Source organism: Phaseolus vulgaris, chromosome 10 (assembly GCF_000499845.2).
Source record: "Phaseolus vulgaris cultivar G19833 chromosome 10, P. vulgaris v2.0, whole genome shotgun sequence".
Lineage (NCBI taxonomy): Eukaryota > Viridiplantae > Streptophyta > Magnoliopsida > Fabales > Fabaceae > Phaseolus > Phaseolus vulgaris.
In genome coordinates, this window is record NC_023750.2 from 20,065,888 (window position 1) to 20,085,718 (window position 19,831).

At 49.9% G+C, this 19,831-nt stretch overlaps 2 protein-coding genes across 2 annotated transcripts; both read right to left on the reverse strand.

Annotated features, from left to right (window-relative positions):
• Positions 1–601: 601 nt before the first annotated feature.
• LOC137816380 (uncharacterized) lies at positions 602–1,609 on the reverse strand. Its single transcript, XM_068619499.1, has one exon. It carries the CDS (start codon positions 1,607–1,609, stop codon positions 602–604), a length of 1,008 nt encoding a protein of 335 aa, XP_068475600.1.
• A 2,764-nt stretch (positions 1,610–4,373) lies between these two features.
• Positions 4,374–5,660, reverse strand: LOC137816390 (uncharacterized). The gene has a single exon (XM_068619510.1). It carries the CDS (start codon positions 5,658–5,660, stop codon positions 4,374–4,376), a length of 1,287 nt encoding a protein of 428 aa, XP_068475611.1.
• Positions 5,661–19,831: the final 14,171 nt, after the last annotated feature.

Genomic DNA, 19,831 nt, shown 5'->3' on the forward strand with positions numbered 1-19,831 from the left:
CGACTGGGATCATCGCGTCTGACCCATATACTAGACTGAAAGGCGTTTCCATGGTGGAAGATTGGGGCGTGGTGTGGTATGCCCATACAATCCTTGGTACTTCCTTTGCCCACGCCCCTTTAGCTTTTTCTAACCTTCTCTTTAGTCCTCTCAGCAAAACTCTATTTGCTGACTCTACTTGTCCATTCGTCTGGGGGTGTTCGACTGATACGAACACCTGCTTGATGCCTACCTCTACGCACAGGTTTCTCAGTTGTTGGCTTGCAAACTGGGTGCCGTTGTCGGACACCAATCGCCTGGGCACACCGAAGCGACATACAATGTTCTTCCAGACAAAGTGCTGCACTTTGTGCGCAGTAATTTGGACCACGGGCTCCGCCTCTATCCACTTGGTGAAGTATTCAATGGCGACGATCAGATACTTCATCTGTCTTATCGCTAGTGGGAACGGGCCTAGGATGTCGATTCCCCACGTATGAAAAGGCCATGGGCTGTATATGGATCTCAACTCCTCTGGCGGCGCCTTGTGCCAATCAGCGTGCCTCTGACACTGCTTGCAGCGCTGGGCGTGACCCACGCAATCCTCTTTGACTGTCGGCCATTAAAAGCCGGCACGTATCACTTTGGAAGCTAAAAACCTTCCTCCCACGTGACTCCCGCAGATACCTTCATGAAGTTCAGCCATTATCCTGGTGCACTCGTCGCCGCTTACGCAAGTCAGGATGGGATGTGTGAACCCGTGTCTGAACAATATCCCGTCTACCAGGGTATATCTTGCGGCGTTCCTTTTAATCTTCTTGCCTTCTTCTGGTTCTACTGGGAGAACCCCATCAGCCAGGTATCGTCTGTATGGCGTCATCCAAGTGTCTCCCTCGGCTAAAGCATATACCTGCGTATGCTTTCCTCCCTCGGGTGCGTCCGCGTATGTGCTGATGCGGGGTGTCTTCATTGTATCTTGAGTCAAAGAACGATGACTCCTTGGTCTTCCTTTCGCCGTACAAATATGCAGGACATCCACCCTGTTATCTTCCATGAATTTTCGCGGAGCTTTGAGCGTCTCTTGGATTACTGTCCTCTGTCTGCCCCCCTTGCCTGAGCTGGCCAGCTTGGCAAGCAGGTCAGCTCTGGCATTCTGCTCTCTTGGGACATGTACTAGCTCAAGAGCGCTAAATGCTCCCTTCAGCAGCTGGACGTACCTTAAATACGCCGCCATTTGTGGGTCCTTGGCTTGAAATTTTCCCGAGACTTGCCCTGTGATCAGCTGTGAATAACTCTTCACCAGGAGGTTCTGCACACCCATCTCCTTGGCCAGGAGCATCCCCGCGATCAGTGCCTCGTACTCAGCCTGGTTATTGCTCGCTTTAAAAGCGAAACGCAAAGCTTGCTTGATCAGCACACCATTGGGTCCCTCCAAGACTATCCCTGCTCCACTTCCTTGTTGATTGGAGGAGTCATCGACTGAGAGCGACCACTGCGATCCTGACTCCACCTCTTGGTTGCCTCCGGGTGAGAGCTCTGCAACGAAATCCGCATATACCTGTCCTTTGATAGATCCTCTGGGCTCGTACTGGATGTCAAACTCCGACAGCTCCACCGCCCAGCGAACCATCCTTCCAGCAACATCAGGCTTCTGCAGTACCTTCTGGATGGGGAGGTTCGTCATCACCACTACTGTAAAACTGTGAAAGTAGTGGCGGAGCCTCCTGGCCGAGAATACCACGGCCAATGCTGCCTTCTCCAGCGACTGATACCTCGTCTCTGGGCCTTGTAAGGCCTTACTCACGAAATAGATGGGCTTCTGTACTTGGTCCTGCTCCTGGACTAGCACAGAACTGATGGCCCGTTCTGTTACCACAAAGTATAGTCGGAGGGGCATGCCTGCCACTGGTTTGCAAAGGACGGGTGGCGTCGCCAAGTACTCTTTCAACTTGATGAAAGCTGCTTCGCACTCGTCGGTCCACGCAAAGCGACTATTTCTGATCCGGTCGGTCATCGGTAGTCGATGACGTCAGCAGCAGATAACCACGTGGACCACTCGCAGGGTGACACGTGGATCAGGTGGCAGAGAAATCAGGGAGGAGATCACCCAGAACGGTGATCAGTGGGTAGTAACCGAGTGGCCACCGACAGATTAGTTCCAAGATAAACACCTGGGGGGAGAACGCGAGAAGCAATAGAGCACCGATCAGTCATCGGGTGCATGGTCATCGGGGTTTCGTGTTACACGCAGTTAAACTGGGACTAAGATTCCCAGCGAGAGCGTTACGCATGGACCTCTCATGATCATATCTCAGAGAAAGAGGAGCTGCTCGCCGGTAGAATCGTGCACGAGAGTGGCCTGAGGGAGTTAGTAAACCGGTCAGTGATTGGTGACTCTCTTAACCCATTACGTGCATGACATCGTGAAGGGGAAATCGTTTATGCAGAGAGCAATGCTTGGTGAGTGTGCCTAGTCCATCCACACCTGGCGTTCTCCTGGGAGTGTGCGATTCACCCAGATGGAAGAAACGCGCTAAGTTACTCCGCAAGGGAATAACTTAGGCGCACAAAGAGATGCGCTAGAGCCCTTCAGGTAGTGGCACATGTACGGTTAGATGTGAGTTGCATGCCTCCATGCGTCACCATCTGAGAGAGGCGTGGCCAAGATAAAAGTGCACTCCGCGTCGTGAAAGGTACACACCCACGTTTTTACTCATTTTGGGTACGTTTTCGCACAATAGCGTAACAGAATTCTGACACACGCAGAGGATAGCGTAACAGAATTCTGTTAGGCACAGACACAGAGAGAGAGAAAAAAGAGAATCAGAGAGAGATTCAGTGACATTTTTGTTGGTTGTTCTGTGACCTAACTTGAACGTCGGAGTGCAAACGGCCGCTAGAGGCGCCGTCTGTGTGTTTTGCAGGTTGCGTTTGAAGTTCCCGGAGAAGGTTCTAAGAGCATTCTTGCGGATAGCACAGTTGCATAGGCGGGGTAAGGAAGCGACAAAGCAATTCCTCCACGCTTGAGTTGACGACAGGATCAATTTCTTTTGAGGCACTGGAAATAGGGGTGTCCCTTCTCTCCTCCTGCAGAAACGAACCTTGATAATGCTGCCATTCGCCCTGTCAGTTGTTGCACTTCCTTCACTGATGTCGGGCTTCTCATAGCGATGATGGTTGCGCACTTATCAGGGTTTGCCTCAATTCCTCTTTCCGTAAGCATGAAACATAAAAACTTTCCTGCCTCAACCCCAAAGACACACTTCTCAGGGTTCAGCTTGAGGCGATATTTTAAGATGGTAGCAAACAACTCCTCCAAGTCTGTTGTATGTCGCCTTCTATCACGCGAAGTTACCACCATGTCGTCTACATAGGCTTGCACGTTCCTTCCCAACATGGGCGCCAGGACCTTGTCCATTAACCTCTGATAGGTCGCGCCCACATTCTTCAAACCAAACGGCATTACTTTATAGCAGTAGCTACACGTCTCTGTCATGAACGCTGTTTTAGCCTCGTCCCTCGGGTGCATCTTGATCTGATTATACCCCGAAAATCCGTCCAAGAAGCTCAGCATCTCGCAGCCCGAGGCACTATCCACCAGGGCGTCAATGCTGGGTAGTGGGTACGAGTCCTTGGGGCAAGCCTTGTTCAAGTCCGTGAAGTCCACACACATCCTCCACTTCCCGTTTGCTTTCTTCACAAGGACAACGTTGGCCAGCCACTCGGGGTATTGGATTTCCCGGATGTGTCCGGCGCTCAACAACTTCTGTGTTTCTTCCCTCACCACGAGTCGCCTTTCTTCGTTAAACTTTCTCCTTCTCTGTCGCACAGGGCGGACCGTGGCATCCATGCTAAGGTGGTGGCATAAAAAGTCAGGGTCGATGCCTGGCATGTCTGAGGCGGACCATGCGAAAGCATCTAAGTGACGTGAAATCACTTCCGCCACTTCGTCCTGTTCTTCTTGGCTCAACAAACGTCCCAGCTTGAACGTTTTGCCGCCAATCTGTCTCTCCACCACGTTGGCCGTCGGCTGGTCTCTGTTATCTTCCTTAGGGGGCGTCGCCCGGTAGTGGTCTCCAGGCATCGCCTCCTCCATGGGCGAAACGTCGTCATGTCTCCCCTCCGCGCATGCGTCTGCTTTAGGCGTCACCCTTTCAGGTGCGGCCTCGCCAGGCGTTGGCCCTATAGGTGTCGCCTCGTTCAAGGTCTCTACTTCCATCACAGTGTCTGAACTCGGTGGACGTTCGAACACCATGAACACCCCTCTCTTCGTTTTTAAACTGTTTTCGTAGCATTTTCGCGCTTCTTCCTGGTCTGACTTGATGACAATCACCTTGCCACTGAGATCTGGCAGCTTCATCTTCATGTGGCGCGTGGAGGCTACTGCTCTCAGCCTATTTAATGCCGGTCTTCCCAACAGAATGTTGTAAGCCGAATTGCCGAATGCTTTCAGTACGCGAGGCTGCTCCATCCGTGAATGTCGTCCTCAACTCCAAGTAGCCACGTACTTCCACCTGGTTGTCAGCAAATCCATACAAACACCCGGTGTAGGGCCTCAAAAGGTTGGGGGACAACCGCAGCTTGTTGAAGGTCGACCAGAACATAACATCTGCAGAACTTCCCTGGTCGACTAGCACCCTGTGCACCTTTCTTCCTGCTGTGACAACCGAAATGACCACGGGGTCATTATCATGTGGGACGACATCACGCAGGTCCGCTCTCGTGAACACGAGGTCTGACTCCCACGGGTCGCCTGAGATCTTCTCATCAATCAAATTTACTCCCCTCGCATATTTCTTGCGTTGGGATGCAGTGGGTCCCCCTCCCGAAAAACCACCAGAAATGGTGTGGACTTCGCCATGGACTGGCATCTCATGCGCTTGATCCTCCGCTGGTTCTGGCAGGGCCACAGTCGTGGTGGGTTCAGCAAGATAATCCTTTAAGAACCCGCTTTTTACTAACTCGTCCAACTGGTACCCCAGCGATAGGCAGTTGTTGATGTGGTGACCGAAAGCTTCGTGGAACTCACACCAAGAGTCCTTGTGAGGCCCTAGCACTTTGTCAGTCTTCGCCTGTCGCCTCAACCTTTCAGCTATATTAGGCACGGCGATTAGGTCCTTCAACTCCACCACAAAGTCGTACCTCGCTGGTCTGGCCCTTTCTCTGGCCGGACAATTTCCTCCCGCTTGACCCCTGGGCTGGGGTTTTCTTGCCTCATAGGGGCATCTCCCCTCTTGCTTCTTCCTTCCCGTTGTGGTCTCGGTGACCCTGACGGGTTGAGCCCGTGTCTGTGCCCTCATGCGTGAGGGTGCGACGCTCGTGCGCTTCTCACACACCTCTCCCTCGGAGGCAATATGCTCCACCGCGCGACTCCTTATTTCAGCGAAGGTCCTGGGGCGATTGCGAATGATGGATTCGCAAAAGGGGCCGGGACACACGCCTTTTCTGAACGCGTACACGATCATGGGCTCTTCCGTAGTACCAACCTTTACTACTTGGGCCCCGAAACGGTTGATGTACTCCTTCAAAGTCTCGCCCTGGTACTGCTTTATGTCGAACAGATCATACGAAACGGGCGGTGGGGCCCTGTTCGCTAGGTATTGCTCCCTAAATAACCGCGACAGCTGCGGGAAGGAAGTGATATGGCCGTCTGGAAGGCTGATGAACCAATCCATGGCCATTCCCGTCAAGGTGCTCATAAAGAGCTTGCACCTCACGGCATCAGAGCCGCCTACTAGCACCATCTGCGTGTGGAATGTAGTGAGATGTGCTTCAGGATCCTCCATCCCGGTGAAGATCACCTTGAGCCTTACGAACGTGTTGGGGGTCACTGCTTCCAGAATCTCCTGCGAGAATGGCGTGGAAAATTCCCTTGGTGGGGTGAGACGTTCGGTCTCATCTAGGTCACGTTGCCCTTGGTTATTGCCCAAACCACGGCGCAACTCCTCATTCATACGATGGAGCTCTTCGTTTCTCACGTGGGAGGCCGCGAGATCCGCCTGCATACGTTCTTGCTCCGCCCTTGATTCCGCCATTTCCTCCTGCAGCCCTTGCATCATATCCATGACCTGTTGCATGGTCATCTCCTCACTCGCAGCGGTGCGGAACCTTGTCCCGTGGCCCTCATTCTTCAACGTTTTCCTCTAAATTTCTCCTGTCGTTATGGTAGCTCTGATAAACTCTCTGAAACTTATGATGGGACTGGTGTTTTAAATCGGGCCCCACGGTGGGCGCCAAATGTTCCTGCCGGTTGACCCGGGTACGTCTTTCTGTGCGACCTTGCCCGTCTGCTATGGACACCCTTTCCGGTAATCTGCGAGCACCTGCAAAGAAGTGAGCAAATGGGCGCCCTAGCGGCCGTTTGCGCTCCGACGCTCAAGTCAGCCAACGAGAAACACCAAAACTCTGCACCTTCGTATCGAAACACCGTGAAAGGCACTCTGAAGGTGGAAATGAACTGTATATTGTGTACTGTTTTCTGGTTTTGGCAAACAATCCTTCTCTAGTCCCTTGTGTGTAACCTCAAGGCTCGAGCAAACAACTAGAGTATGTTCTGGGCAAAATTTGCCAAAAGTCCAATCCCTGCTTCGAACGTTCAAAAACCCTTTTAATGCCACCCTGCATTAAACACGTCTTAAAGTGCATTTAAGGCGCTTTAAGGCGTATTTAACACGTTTCCTTAATGGAGGCATTTAAAGTGCTTTTAAAGCGTTTAACTGAAATAAAACATACCTGATGAGGAAACATTTAATGTTTCCTCATTTACTACATCTGACTCAGGATCTTTTCTCTGACTTGATTACTGTCACACGTGGAGGGATCTCGTGGCACCGTATCCTAATCTTAGAAACATTCTGTCGCGTGAGTTCCCTCCTTCTCGAAGTGCCGCTGGCGCAGGGGGTGACATTCTGGGTGCCAACTCATGCTCCCCAGGTTTCAGTCACTTGCCCTGAGAGTGTATCCATCTTCCTCTCGTACCACACCCCTGGCTCGTCCCTGGGCATGACCCTCTCTTGGGTCGTACCTATCCTAGGGAGCACCCTGAGGTGGCGTGGGCTTCACGAGTCGGTGTACTCCCCACTGGTATTGGAACTATGGCCTTGAAGCCATCTTTCTCTCCCCTCTAACTTGACTTATGGCGATTTTGCCCCCTCCACAGTCTTCCCTACCCGTGGGTATCGGGGGGCGACGCCATCAACGTCTTGTACTGGCGACGCCTCGTCCTGGCGACGCCTCTTCCTCTTGGCGACGCCTCATCCTCCTTCCTTGGGCCCCTCAATGGGTCCCACCGTATCTTTGACTTTAACTTTAGTCAACGCCCAGGGACGGGACGGTACAGGTTGTTTATACCAGTTCACAAATATAAAAACTGAATTTAAAGAGATTAAAGATAGAGAGAATGCACACAAAGGTTTATACTGGTTTTGATGAGAGTCAAGTAAAGGAGGTTTTTATTAATGAAGGAAGAGGCAATTCACCATCACACTTGAAGTTCTTCCTTCTAGTCTTCTCAAAATTAAAAGAAGACATAAAATAAAGAGAGGCCCAAGCCCAAAGCCCAAGCCCAAACCCAAGTCCATCCTATGAAGGGCAAGGCCAAGTATTAAATAATAAAGAATATTGTTGAAGGTGCTTAAAGGGAAACATTAGAAACCTCTATTGTTAAAGCATCTTTTAGTCTTTAGTTAGGAGTCTTAGGGGGGGTGTTAGTAGATAGGTGTAGGAGTAGAAAAGGAGGTGCTAAAGTGAAGGAAGAGGTCACACCTTCCTCATGCATTGTTTTAGGCGCCAATTCTAGAAGCTTTTTAGGAGGGAGTTTTTGAATTTGTGTAGCTTGCATTTCAGCACCTTAGGCTATAAATAGAGGTGCTCCCTTTGTAAAATTTCAGATTGGAATTTATCTAAAGAAACCGTACTCAAAATTGGAGTGAGCATTAGAGAGCTTTTGAGCCTTCTTCTCTAGTCTTATCTTGAAGGATCCATGATGTCCTCAAGTGGCGGCAGCACACTCATCTAGGAGCAACCACACTTCTAGTGGCGTGATCATTCATCATTCATCCATCTTCATGAGCAATTCTCTTCTCATTCCTTTCTTCTTTGTTAATTCCTTGTCTTAGCTTGTTGCCTTGTTGTTTTTGGTTCGGTTTTTAAGTTTTCCAGCAGCTGTTCTTATTCTTCTTTGTGTTTGGTTCGGTACTTTTCTTTTTCCAGCAAGTATTTTCAGTTCTTTGCCTTTCTTTTACATTTTGTTTGGTTCAGTTTGCTTCCCTTCCAATTATATTCGGTGGATTTAAGTTTTACCTCTTTTTGTTGGTTCAATTTGACAATAATTGGATCTTCTACATGAGTTTGTGTTTTGGCACTAGTTTTGGTGAGTTCTTGTTCATAGAACCTTGATCCATTTCTATGATAAAGTGCTTATCTCATAACCAACTCAAGATGATTCCTAAGAATGTCAAGAATCATTCTAATTGTGCTAGTGGAATCACATCATGTGGTATCATGAGTTTAGGTGTGTTCTTGTTTAATTTTTGAGTTGTGTAGCACTTTATTTCAAGAGCTCTTTTAATTTCTTGCAATTTAAGTTTCTGTTTTAGGCTTATTTTGAGTTTACTTGCTGTTTTAATTCTTTTGCCTATCATATGTTTGAGTATTTTCCTTTTTGAATCATGTCAAGTTTTGTCTTAGTCATGTTATTCCATAATTGTCATTACTTCTAGTAGTACTTTTATTGCTTTTGATTGTTTCTTGCTTTAGTGTCATATAATTTTCTGAATTGATATTGATCCTTTGTGCATTTTCTTTTTAGAATTGAGTTCATACTTGTATTCTAGACCTATACAAGTTCCAATACATCATTTTCCATTATGTCTTTGCTAGTTCATAATTCTGTTTTTTATTCCTATTAGGATTCCTCTGTTTCTGAAAAAAAAAAGTGCTTACTTTTTTTCCTTATTGCAATTGATTTACTCACTGGAAAAGTCTGAAATTCTGGATTTGTGATATTCAAAGTGTTAGAAAAGAGTAGAAAAAAGAATCATTCAAAAATTCAAAGTACACAAAAAATGATAAATAAAATAAAAAAAGTGTACAATTCTGCCGAAAAGAATACGGTAATCTGGCAGCGATTTTAAAAAATTTATCTCAATTAATTGGCTTACTTTTTTTAATTGATTTCAGTGCCATTATTGAGTTAACATCTTGAAGTTTCTGTGTTTTAAATTTCATACTCCAGTTCGCTCTACATCATTCCAGTTAAATCAGTGAATATCAAGCACAGTTTGCATTTAAAAAAAAAAAAATTCCAGTAGCTAATTTTTGTTTTCTTCATCTACTCTAGTGCTTTTCCTTAAGTATTCTTTTGTGTGCCTACTTTCTCATTGAGTTCTTTATTTTCTTGATTGTCTTTCATTCCTTACTCTTTGAGTTTGTCTTACATATAGTTTTCCTTTTCCAATTACCTTTCTTTGCTTATACCTTTTCTTGTTTGTCTTTATTGTTTCATTGGTTTTGTGGTGGTTGCCTTTGAGATTGGTGTGCTTGCTTTGACATCTTTCATTTGAGGATTCCAAGGCCTCAAGATCAGATTGGTGCAAGGACATTATTTCTTTGAGAGTGACCTCTTTTTCTGCCTCTTTTCACTTCGGCATTCTTGCTGGCCACACTCACTGTTTTTGCTAATTTTTGTTTCTTAACTTGTTTGCTGTTTTTGTGTGTTTGCTGTTTTTATTTCCAAAATAGCTGGATTTTCAAGTGATGCATCATACAAGCAGAATTCTCCTTCCAAAGCTTCAATCCTTGGTGAATTACATGAAGCTCAAAGAACCATTAGACGCTTGGAGGAGAAATTGCAAAAGATGGAGGTGCAACAAGCTAGACCATCTCCTTCAATTCATGATGAGCATCATAGACCTTCAACAAGAGCTTCTTCCAATGATTTTGGCCGTGAAGATGAGCATAGGAGAAGGAGAACTCCACCCCAAGTCCATGGACAAAGACATCATCACCAAGGGGAAAGAACTCACTACGGCAATGGCTTCTATCAAGATGCAAAGTCTAGGCTTCCTTCGGTCAAGATTCCTTGTTTTAATGGCTCTAGTGATCCTAATGTATATTTAGATTGGGAGGCTAAGTGTTGTACCGCCCTGGTGGTCGGGTGTGATGACGTGGCACCCTGCTACAGTATAGGCGTGTTGACAAGGCGCCAGGTTGGCAGAAGGGAAGGAAGTCGGGGGGCTCGTGTAGTCGCCAGTTGTTGTATTGGCGTGTTCCGATCACCAGGTTAAAGATGAAGTCGCCAGATGTAGATTCAGGCGACCTAGTCATCGGAGATCGCCAAAGCAAGCACATCGCCAAAGATGAAGAAGAAGCAGATTATGAAGGCGGCCGGCGAGACCACAGGGAAGGTGTATGAAGGCCCCTAACTCGCCAGTTCCAGTAGAGATCGCACTCCCAAGTTAGCTATGCACTGGGCAGTGCCATGCATAAGTAACTTAGCCAAAATGAGAGTAGAAGCAGCGCCAAGTCAGGGAGCCTCCAGATGATGGCACGTGTACGGTTGGATGCGAGCCACGTGTCCAAGTCTGTAACTGCCAGGAGAGAGAAAGCTACCAGGTATATAAGAGTTCTTAACGAACTTTCTGAGGTACGCACGTTCAGTTCATACACTTTACGCTTGCGAGTTAGAGCTGACTGTGAGAGAGGATTTGCACGGTTCTTGTTCTCTTAGTATTTGGTGATACCGTCACTGACTTGAGCGTTGGAGTGCGATCGGCCGCAGCGGCGCCGTACTGTTTCTTTGCAGGTTCTTGAAGTAGATCCCGAAGAGGAACGGAGGTTCGAAGCGGTGCGCACGTCGATCCCTTGACGAGGCAGTTTCCAACGTTCCGGTCAACAGGCAGGATCATCAGGCGCCCACCGTGGGGCCGTGTAAAACTTGCTCCCATCCACAGCGTGACTTCGTGGAGGTTTTCGAAGTTTTCTGCGTGGTTGTGTGCTGGTGCAACCATCGTTCGCGGTTTGTCTGAGTTTCGTTTGGTGAATTTGCGTTTTGTACCGTTCGTTGGCTTTTCGATCGGTGGAGTGAGGTTTCCTGTTGTTTGCGCGTGATTTGTTCGGTGGAGTTTGAGTTCCTTCGCTCGATCGGTTGTTCGAAGGGTTTCTGGTGAAGTTGTGGTTTTCTTTGAAGGCTTACGGTGTTCTTGAGTTTTCTTGCGCAGTTTTGCACTGTTTTCTCCGATTGATCGCTGATTCGATCGTGGTTGAAGTGTTGTTCGCGGCATTCCTGTGATTCGCTGAAGTTCATGAGAAAAATGAGAAGCAATCGATCAAGTCCGGTCGCGCCCGTGGCACCTGTCGCTGCTGAAGGCGCCGCTGCCATGACCATGGCGCAGATGGCAGAGATGATGCGCTCGTTGCAGGCAACTGTGGAAGCCTCACGCGTAGAGCAGGCGAGAATGCATGAGGACCTGGTCGCCTCTCGCGCCAGGAACGAGGAGCTCAGCAAGATGACTGAGGAGCTGCGTCAAGCTCTTCAGGAGCAGCAAGGGCGTTCTGTCGCGGAAGAGGTTGCGCCATCGTCGCCACCTCGTGCTTTTCCCATGCCTTTTATTCAGGCGATCACGGACACGCCCATTCCCGCGAGCGTGGTTCCGGTTAAGGCTGTTTTCACCGGCGTGGAGGATCCTGAGGCTCATCTCACCACGTTCCATACGCAGATGATGCTGTCAGGAGGGTCAGACGCCGTCTACTGCAAAATGTTCGTGAGTACGCTCCTGGGAACGGCGTTAGAATGGTTCGTGAGCCTACCTAACAGCCACGTAACCAATTTCCAACAGTTCTCGAAGATTTTTGTCGAGCAGTACATCGTGAATAAGGCACCGCCCAGGGTGTCTTATGATCTGTTTGATATAAGGCAGTACCAGGGAGAGTCCCTCAGAGAATACCTGAATCGCTTTGGAGCGCAGATGGTCAGATCGCTGGCCAAGGATGAAGAAATGCTGGTCTATGCCTTCAAGAAGGGCGTGAAGCCAGGACCATTCTGCGAGGCCTTGATCAGGGCTCACCCTGCGACGTTTGCAGAAGTCAGGCGACTTGCGGTGGCTCATATCGCTGACGAGAATGAAGTCGCCGAGAAGAGAGGAAGCGTGGCTCCCGCCAGGCCACGCGCCCAGACCAGGATCCAGCCGCAGAGGGTGCTGGAGACAGCAGCGGCGGCCAGGAAGGACCAGAGGACTCGCCATCCTTACGATAGGAGGAACAAGGGAAGGAGCCAAGCGCGCCCGCAACCAGCACGTCGGGAATACAATCGCCCGCCTAAGCACAAGTTTGTCATGGGACTGGCGGATCTGATCACCATTCCTAACATATCTGCTAGGCTGAAGGCGCCTGAGAAGGTGGGCGACAAGGTGTTGGGGTCAAAGCCAGACGCCTGGTGTGAGTTCCACCAGTGTTTTGGCCACACTTTGGACTCGTGTTTGTCCTTAGGATATCAGCTCGACGATCTGGTTAAGAGCGGGTTCCTAAATGACTATCTGCTGGACAGGAGGACGGGGGGAGCGTCGAGTTCCCAGCCAGCAGGTGGAGAAGCCCAGCAACACGAGATGCCTATCCACGGGGAGATCCACACCATTGCAGGGGGCTTCTCAGGTGGTGGATGCACCGCATCGCAGAGAAAGAAGTATGCGCGATCGGTGATGACAGTGGATATGTTTGAAGACCACTCGCCGGAAGTGGACATTACGTTCACCAAGCAGGATCTTCGGGACGTTGTGCCTCATGACAACGATCCCATAGTCATTTCGTTGGTTACGGCGGGCAGGAAGGTCCACAGGGTTCTGGTGGACCAAGGAAGCTCGGCAGACGTGATGTTCTGACCGACTTTCACGCAGCTGGAGTTGCCCCTTGACCAGCTAAGGCCCTATGGAGGGTGCCTGTATGGGTTCGCTGGTGACCAGGTGGAGGTCAGGGGGTACATTGAGATGCGAACCACGTTTACCGATGAGGCTGGTTCGAGAACGGAGAAAATCAAGTACCTCATCGTAAACGCCCCTTCAGCATATAACATCCTGTTGGGAAGGCCCACGCTTAACAGGATAGGCGCCATTCCGTCGACTCGGCACATGAAGGTAAAGTTGCCGTCCATGGAAGGGGTGGTGATCACAATCAAGTCTGATCAGAAAGAAGCGAAAAGGTGCTATGAGAATAGCCTGAAAAACAAAAGATCAGTGAGTTATGTAACAACCACCCCACCTCCCGGTGTGAAACCCAGATCGACGGTAACAGAGGAGGCCGCCGGAAGAGATGTAGAGATGGTAGACGCTGAGCTGGGCGAGAGGGATGCTGGTCTGGAGGAGGAAGAGGCGCGGAATCGCCCTGAGGAAGCAAGAGAACAGGGAATCGCCAGGGCGGTGATCGCCAGAGAATCCAGGCCAAAACCTGTCGAGCAGTGGCTCGAAAAGGAGATCGGAGGAAAGATCTTCAAGCTGGGAAGATCTCTGGAGGTCGAGTTCCAGGACCAGATCGCCAAGGTGATTGAGCGGCATCTGGACGCGTTTGCATGGTCCGCTTCGGACATGCCCGGGATTGATCCCGACTTCTTGTGCCATCATCCGGCGATGGACAACATGGTGAGGCCGGTGCGACAGAGAAGAAGAAAGTTTAACGATGAGAGGAGGCAGGCGATTAGAGATGAAACACAAAAACTCCTCGCTGCAGGCCACATCAGGGAGGTCCAGTACCCTGAATGGCTGGCAAATGTCGTGCTGGTGAAGAAGAGTAACGGGAAATGGCGCATGTGCGTCGATTTCACCGACTTGAACAAAGCCTGCCCAAAGGATTCGTATCCTTTGCCAAGCATTGATGCCCTGGTCGATAGTGCTGCAAGGTGCAAGTTGCTGAGTTTCCTGGACGCCTTCTCGGGATATAATCAGATCAAGATGCATCCCATGGATGAAGAGAAGACAGCCTTCATGACGGAGAGATCGTGCTACTGCTATAAGGTGATGCCATTTGGGCTGAAAAACGCGGGGGCCACGTACCAGAGGCTGATGGATCGGGTACTTGCACCGATGCTGGGAAGGAACGTACAAGCTTACGTCGATGACATGGTCGTGACCTCGCAGGAAAAAAGCAAGCACGTTGCAGACTTGGAAGAATTGTTCACGACGATCGCCAAGTTCAAGTTAAAGCTCATTCCGGAGAAATGCATTTTCGGCGTGGAGGCTGGAAAGTTTTTGGGTTTCCTCTTGACTGAAAGAGGAATAGAAGCCAACCCAGACAAGTGTGCCGCCATCTTGGCGATGAGGAGCCCAGCCACAGTGAAAGAAGTCCAACAGCTAACAGGTCGGATGGCAGCCCTATCTCGCTTCGTGTCAGCTAGTGGAGAAAAGGGACATCCCTATTTTCAGTGTCTGCGGCGCAATAATAAGTTCGTTTGGACGAAAGAGTGCGAAGAAGCCTTCGTCAAACTGAAGGAGTATCTGGCGAGCCCGCCGGTTCTGTGCAAACCGCTGATGGGAATCCCTCTCAGGTTGTATTTTGCTGTAACTGAGAGGGCGGTAAGTGCGGTGCTCGCCCAGGATCAAGATCAGGCTCAGAAGCCTATTTATTTTGTGAGCAAGGTGTTGCAGGGCCCAGAAACGAGATATCAGGCCCTGGAGAAGGCTGCGCTGGCCGTGGTGTTTTCGGCGAGGAGGTTGCGCCACTACTTCCATAGCTTCACAATACTGGTGATGACTGACCTGCCCATCCAGAAGGTCTTGAAGAAACCTGACGTTGCGGGAAGGATGGTGAAGTGGGCTGTAGAATTGTCAGAGTTTGATATTAAATATGAGCCCCGAGGCCCGATCAAAGGGCAAATCTTTGCAGATTTCGTGGTTGAGCTCTCATCAGAGGCGACGCGGGTTGAAGGAGACGATTTCCGTTGGGTACTCTCGGTGGATGGATCGTCGAACCAGCAGGGTAGCGGTGCTGGAGTCATTTTGGAAAGGCCCAACGGCGTGCTGATCGAACAATCTCTGAGGTTCGCCTTCAAAGCCAGCAACAATCAAGCAGAGTACGAGGTGCTGATCGCCGGAATTTTGCTGGCCAAGGAGATGGGAGCTAGGGTGTTGATGGCTAAGAGTGACTCGCTGCTAGTCACGGGGCAAGTAACAGGCGAGTTCCAGGCTAAAGATCCACAAATGGCGGCTTACTTGGCGTATGTGCAGGAATTGAAGAGTTCCTTTGCCTCCTTTGAAGTAGTGCATGTGCCCAGAGAGCAGAATGCCCGAGCTGACTTGCTTGCCAAGCTCGCCAGTTCAGGCAAGGGGGGTAGGCAGAGGACAGTGATTCAAGAAACTCTGAAGACGCCAAGGGCATTTGTAGCAGATCACCTGGTCCTTCAGATAAGCAAGTCGACGGAGAAAGCAGCGAGAAGCCATAAGTCCTTGACGCAAGAAACTCTGAGATCGCCGAGAATTAGAGCGTGTCAAGGAGAGAAGGTGAATGTGATGCAGGTCTGCGCCACCCATGAGCCAGACACTTGGATAACACAGTACAAACGGTGCCTGGCAGATGGCCTCCTCCCGATGGATCCGACAGAAGCTAGGAAGGTAAAGAAAAATTCCAGCAAGTACACATTGATTGATGGCGATCTGTACAGGTTCGGGTTCACTCACCCACTCTTGGAATGTATACACGGCGAGAAGTGCACGAGAATCATGGCGGAGCTCCACGAAGGTATATGCGGAAGTCACGTCGGGGGTCGAGCTCTGGCCGCGAGGACTCTCCGTGCAGGCTACTACTGGCCATCGATGAGAGAAGATTGCAAGAAGTATGCCCAGTGTTGCAAACAATGCCAACAGCACGCCGATTGGCACAAGGCACCTCCCGAGGAGTTGAAGTCGATCTATAGCCCTTGGCCGTTTCATACTTGGGGAATCGACATCCTGGGACCTTTCCCACTGGCGATCAGGCAGATGAAGTACTTGGTGGTGGCGATTGAGTATTTCACCAAGTGGATTGAAGCAGAACCGGTGGCCCAGATCACCGCACACAAGATCGAAGGTTTTGTATGGAAGAACATCGTGTGCCGGTTTGGAGTGCCTAAACGCCTAGTGTCGGATAATGGGACGCAGTTTGCAAGCCACCTGTTGAAGAAGCTTTGCGAAGGAGTGGGAATTCAACAAGTGTTTGCATCCGTCGAGCACCCTCAGACAAATGGCCAGGTGGAGTCAGCCAATCGGGTGTTGTTGAGAGGTTTGAAGAGAAGGCTTGAGAAAGCCAAGGGAAGTTGGGCTGAGGAGGTGCCCCGTATAGTTTGGGCGTACCACACCACCGAGCAGTCAGGAACCCATGAGACCCCGTTCAGCTTGGTCTATGGGTGTGATGCCATGATTCCAGTAGAGATCCAGGAGAGCTCGCCGAGATTCCAGAACTTCGTGGAGGAAGACTCGAATGAGGAGAGAAGGCTAAACCTGGATCTACTGGATGAAGTCAGGGAAGAGGCGAGGTTGAAGGCTGAAGCCGTGAAGAGAAGGGTCGAACGAAGATACAACTCGAAGGTGATGCCAAGGCAGTTTAGAGAAGGCGATCTGGTGATGAGGAAGGTCCACCAGTACGAGATGGAGAATAAACTGTCACCTAAGTGGACTGGACCGTTTAGAATAACCGAGGCACTCGGGAACGGCGCCTACCGCTTAGAGACACTGGAAGGAGGGGCGATTCCTCGCACCTGGAACGCCACACACCTGAAGTTGTACTATAGCTAGGAGCTTTGTAAGTAAAGACAAACACAAAAGTCATAATACAATGTCTCTGATGAAACAGTTTGAAAGGGGGCACTCTTTTTTCCCTAAGGAGGGTTTTTAATGAGGCCATCCAATAAAAGAAGAGTTTTCGAAGTATAAGGCGTTTTCTGGTTGCATGTTTGCTGTTTTCCAAAAGTTTTGAAGAAAGACCTTTTCACTTGTAAGTGATTTAAGGCAAGAAAAGATATATCGCATGTCTTCCAGTAAAGTTTTTAAGTCCTCATCGTTTTTCGGCGATTGGAGGCATCAGTTAAAGTTTTAAAGTTCTCATCGTCTTTCGGCGATTGGAGGCACCAGTTAAGTTTTCAAAGTCCTCATCGTCTTTCGGCGATCGGAGGCACCAGATGAAAGACCTCAACGCCCTCGCGCGTTTTGAGGCAAGTTAAAGACCTCCTCGTCGTTGAGCGAGTGCAGGCGAGAAAGAGGAGAAGTCCTCCGTGTTTCTGGGGGCGAGAAGATGTAACCCCTGGGGCAATGTAGAGGCAAGTAAAGACCTCCTCGCCGTCGAGCGAGTGCAGGCGAGAAAGAGAAAAAGTCCTCCGTGTTTCTGGGGGCGAGAAGATGTAACCCCTGGGGCAATGTAGAGGCAAGATAAAGACCTCCTCGCCGTCGAGCGAGCGCAGGCGAGAAAGAGAAAAGGTCCTCAGTGCATCCAGGGGGGAGGAGATGTACACCCTGGGCAAGTTGAGGCACCAGATAAAGTCCTTCTCGCCGTCGAGCGAGTTCAGGCAAGATAAAGTCCTTCTCGCCGTCGAGCGAGTTCAGGCAAGATAAAGTCCTTCTCGCCGATGAGCGAGTTCAGGCGAGTTAAAGACCTTCTCGCTTATATGCGAGCTTAGGCAAGATAAAATCCTTCTCGTCTCGAACGAGTTCAGGTATGGTGCAGAGGGTGGAAGAAGTTTGGAAGGTGGCTAAGGTAGGTTCGAAGAGAACGCTTAGTCACCCGGTCTTTCGTTCTGAAGTTCAGGGAGGTAAAGAAGGATCCCAAAAGGCACTTCTACTCCCAGATAAAGAAACTATTGCCAAAGCATGAGGCCAGAAAGAGACTGATATTACCAAGAGTTCTTGGCGATCAGGAAGAGTTTAAACAGCGGCGAGAAGGTCGAAAAACCTGTTTGATAAAGCAGGTCGAGTGGGACGGTGTTTTGAGCCAATAACTGGGTTACAGTTCGTTGCTTGAAGGGTATTCTTACGATAAGGTTAGTGCCTTAAGAGTACAAGTTGGTTAAAGTGATTATTGCTTAAGTTTGAAGCGGTTCGAAGCAGTTAAGTCAAAAGTCGTGTTTGCAAGATCGTTAAGTTAAATCCGGTGAAGTTAAACATGCAAAGAAGGTTAAAGCGCTTAAAGAAGTCAGGAGAGGGAATATCCAAACTTTGTCATTAAGATAAGTATTTGTTAAAGGCACATATACAAAAGTTTATTACAAGGTATATACAAGGGAAAGCACAAAGAGGTGGCAGATGAAGAAGAGTTGATTAGTCTTCAGCAGGAACGACTTTTCCATCTACTACTTCGTTGTTCAGTGACACCAGGCTGAGATCCAGTTCGGGGAATAGGCAAGCGACTTGTTCCCGCGCAGCTTCGAATCCAGCGGCCAGAATCTGAGCAGAGTTTAGCTTGAGTTCTTCAATCTGTTTCTGAAGTTCCTCAATGCGCTTCTCGAGGTCTTCAGTTTGCTTTTTCAGCTCTTGATTCTGTCGCTCCAGCTCTTCAACCTGTTTTTTGAGTTGTTCGTTGGTCTCTTGAGCCTGGAGAAGGTCTTCAGTAACCTTCTTGGATTCCGATTGTGCTTGGGCCAACTCAGCAGCCACCTTCCCTTCTCTTTGTTGGCCTCGACGAGATCAGCCATGGCGTCGTCCCTCGCCTTTTCTACTTGCCCAAGTAGTTTCTCTCGGTCGATCGACCTCTGCTCCAGTTTTTGCACCTTAGCGGCGTCAGCTTTCATAAGAGCCTCCAGGTCAGCCGCCCTGGTGCGAAGAGGCACAATCTTGCTCTCCAGTTCGATTTTCTCTTGGGCAAGTTGATGAACCTTGCGGCGAAGGTCAGTGGCCTCCTGGCGCGCCAATCTGAGCTCGGTGCTCATTGCGTCTTCTACTCGGGAGTGTTCCATCTCCGCGAGCGTCAGATTGGCGGACAACTTCTCCACCTCGAGCCTCATGGTGCTGTTTTCGATTCTGAGGTTGAAGAGGTCGTCTTGGAGCCTCCTGGTTGAGCCTTCCACAGCCCTGGTTATGATCGCTGGGATATCCTCTGCTATGGTTTTCAGCTTGGCAGTTAGAGGCTCCCACATCCTTGTGACCTCAAGGGGAAGGTTTGCGGCTTGGAGAGGCACCAGGTGGGCCGGTTGTGGGTTCTCGTCGCCACCTTCCTTAGCAGGTTCTTCAGTGTTTGCTTCCTGGCGTGGCGACGGGATCGGGGATTCGGTGATCAGAATCAGAGAGGTATGAGCAACCTCATCCCCGATTGGAACATTTTCTGCAGCTGAAGCGTTTGAAGGGGGGCCCCCTCCAGCTGACACGTATAGCGTAGAGGCGCTTGGGGGGTCCTCCAGGAAATTTGGCTCTTGGGCCTCAGCTGCAGGTGGCGCAGTGGCCAGTGGAATCGCTTGGACTGGTGAGGGAGGAGCCTGTGGTGTTGGCGATGCTGGAGGGGGAGCAGGCGTCGATGGTGGTGTTGAGGTTGGAAGAGGGGGTGGGGCAGGTGGTGAAGAAGGTGCCACCCTCTTCCTCTTCGTAACGAGGCCATCCTCGGTGACCTCGTCATCCTCTTCTTCCTCCTCATGGATGATTTGAGGGGCTTTCCTTTTGGGTCTCTTAAGGACCAGTTTCTTGCGTTGGGCAGGTTCCTTGGGTGGCGATCGCCCGTGGACGATGGCAGACCCCACCACCGAGTTGGGTATCGTTTGGGAACCTGTCGCCAACCCGTGGTTTCGGGCGAGCGCCTTCAGTTCGGCGAGCATGCCTCTGCCCAACATTTTGTCTGCATGAAACGAAAATGCATGGGTTAACTCAAGGAAAATAATAAGTGCATAAGGTAGTAAAACAGCAAAGCAGATGGTATG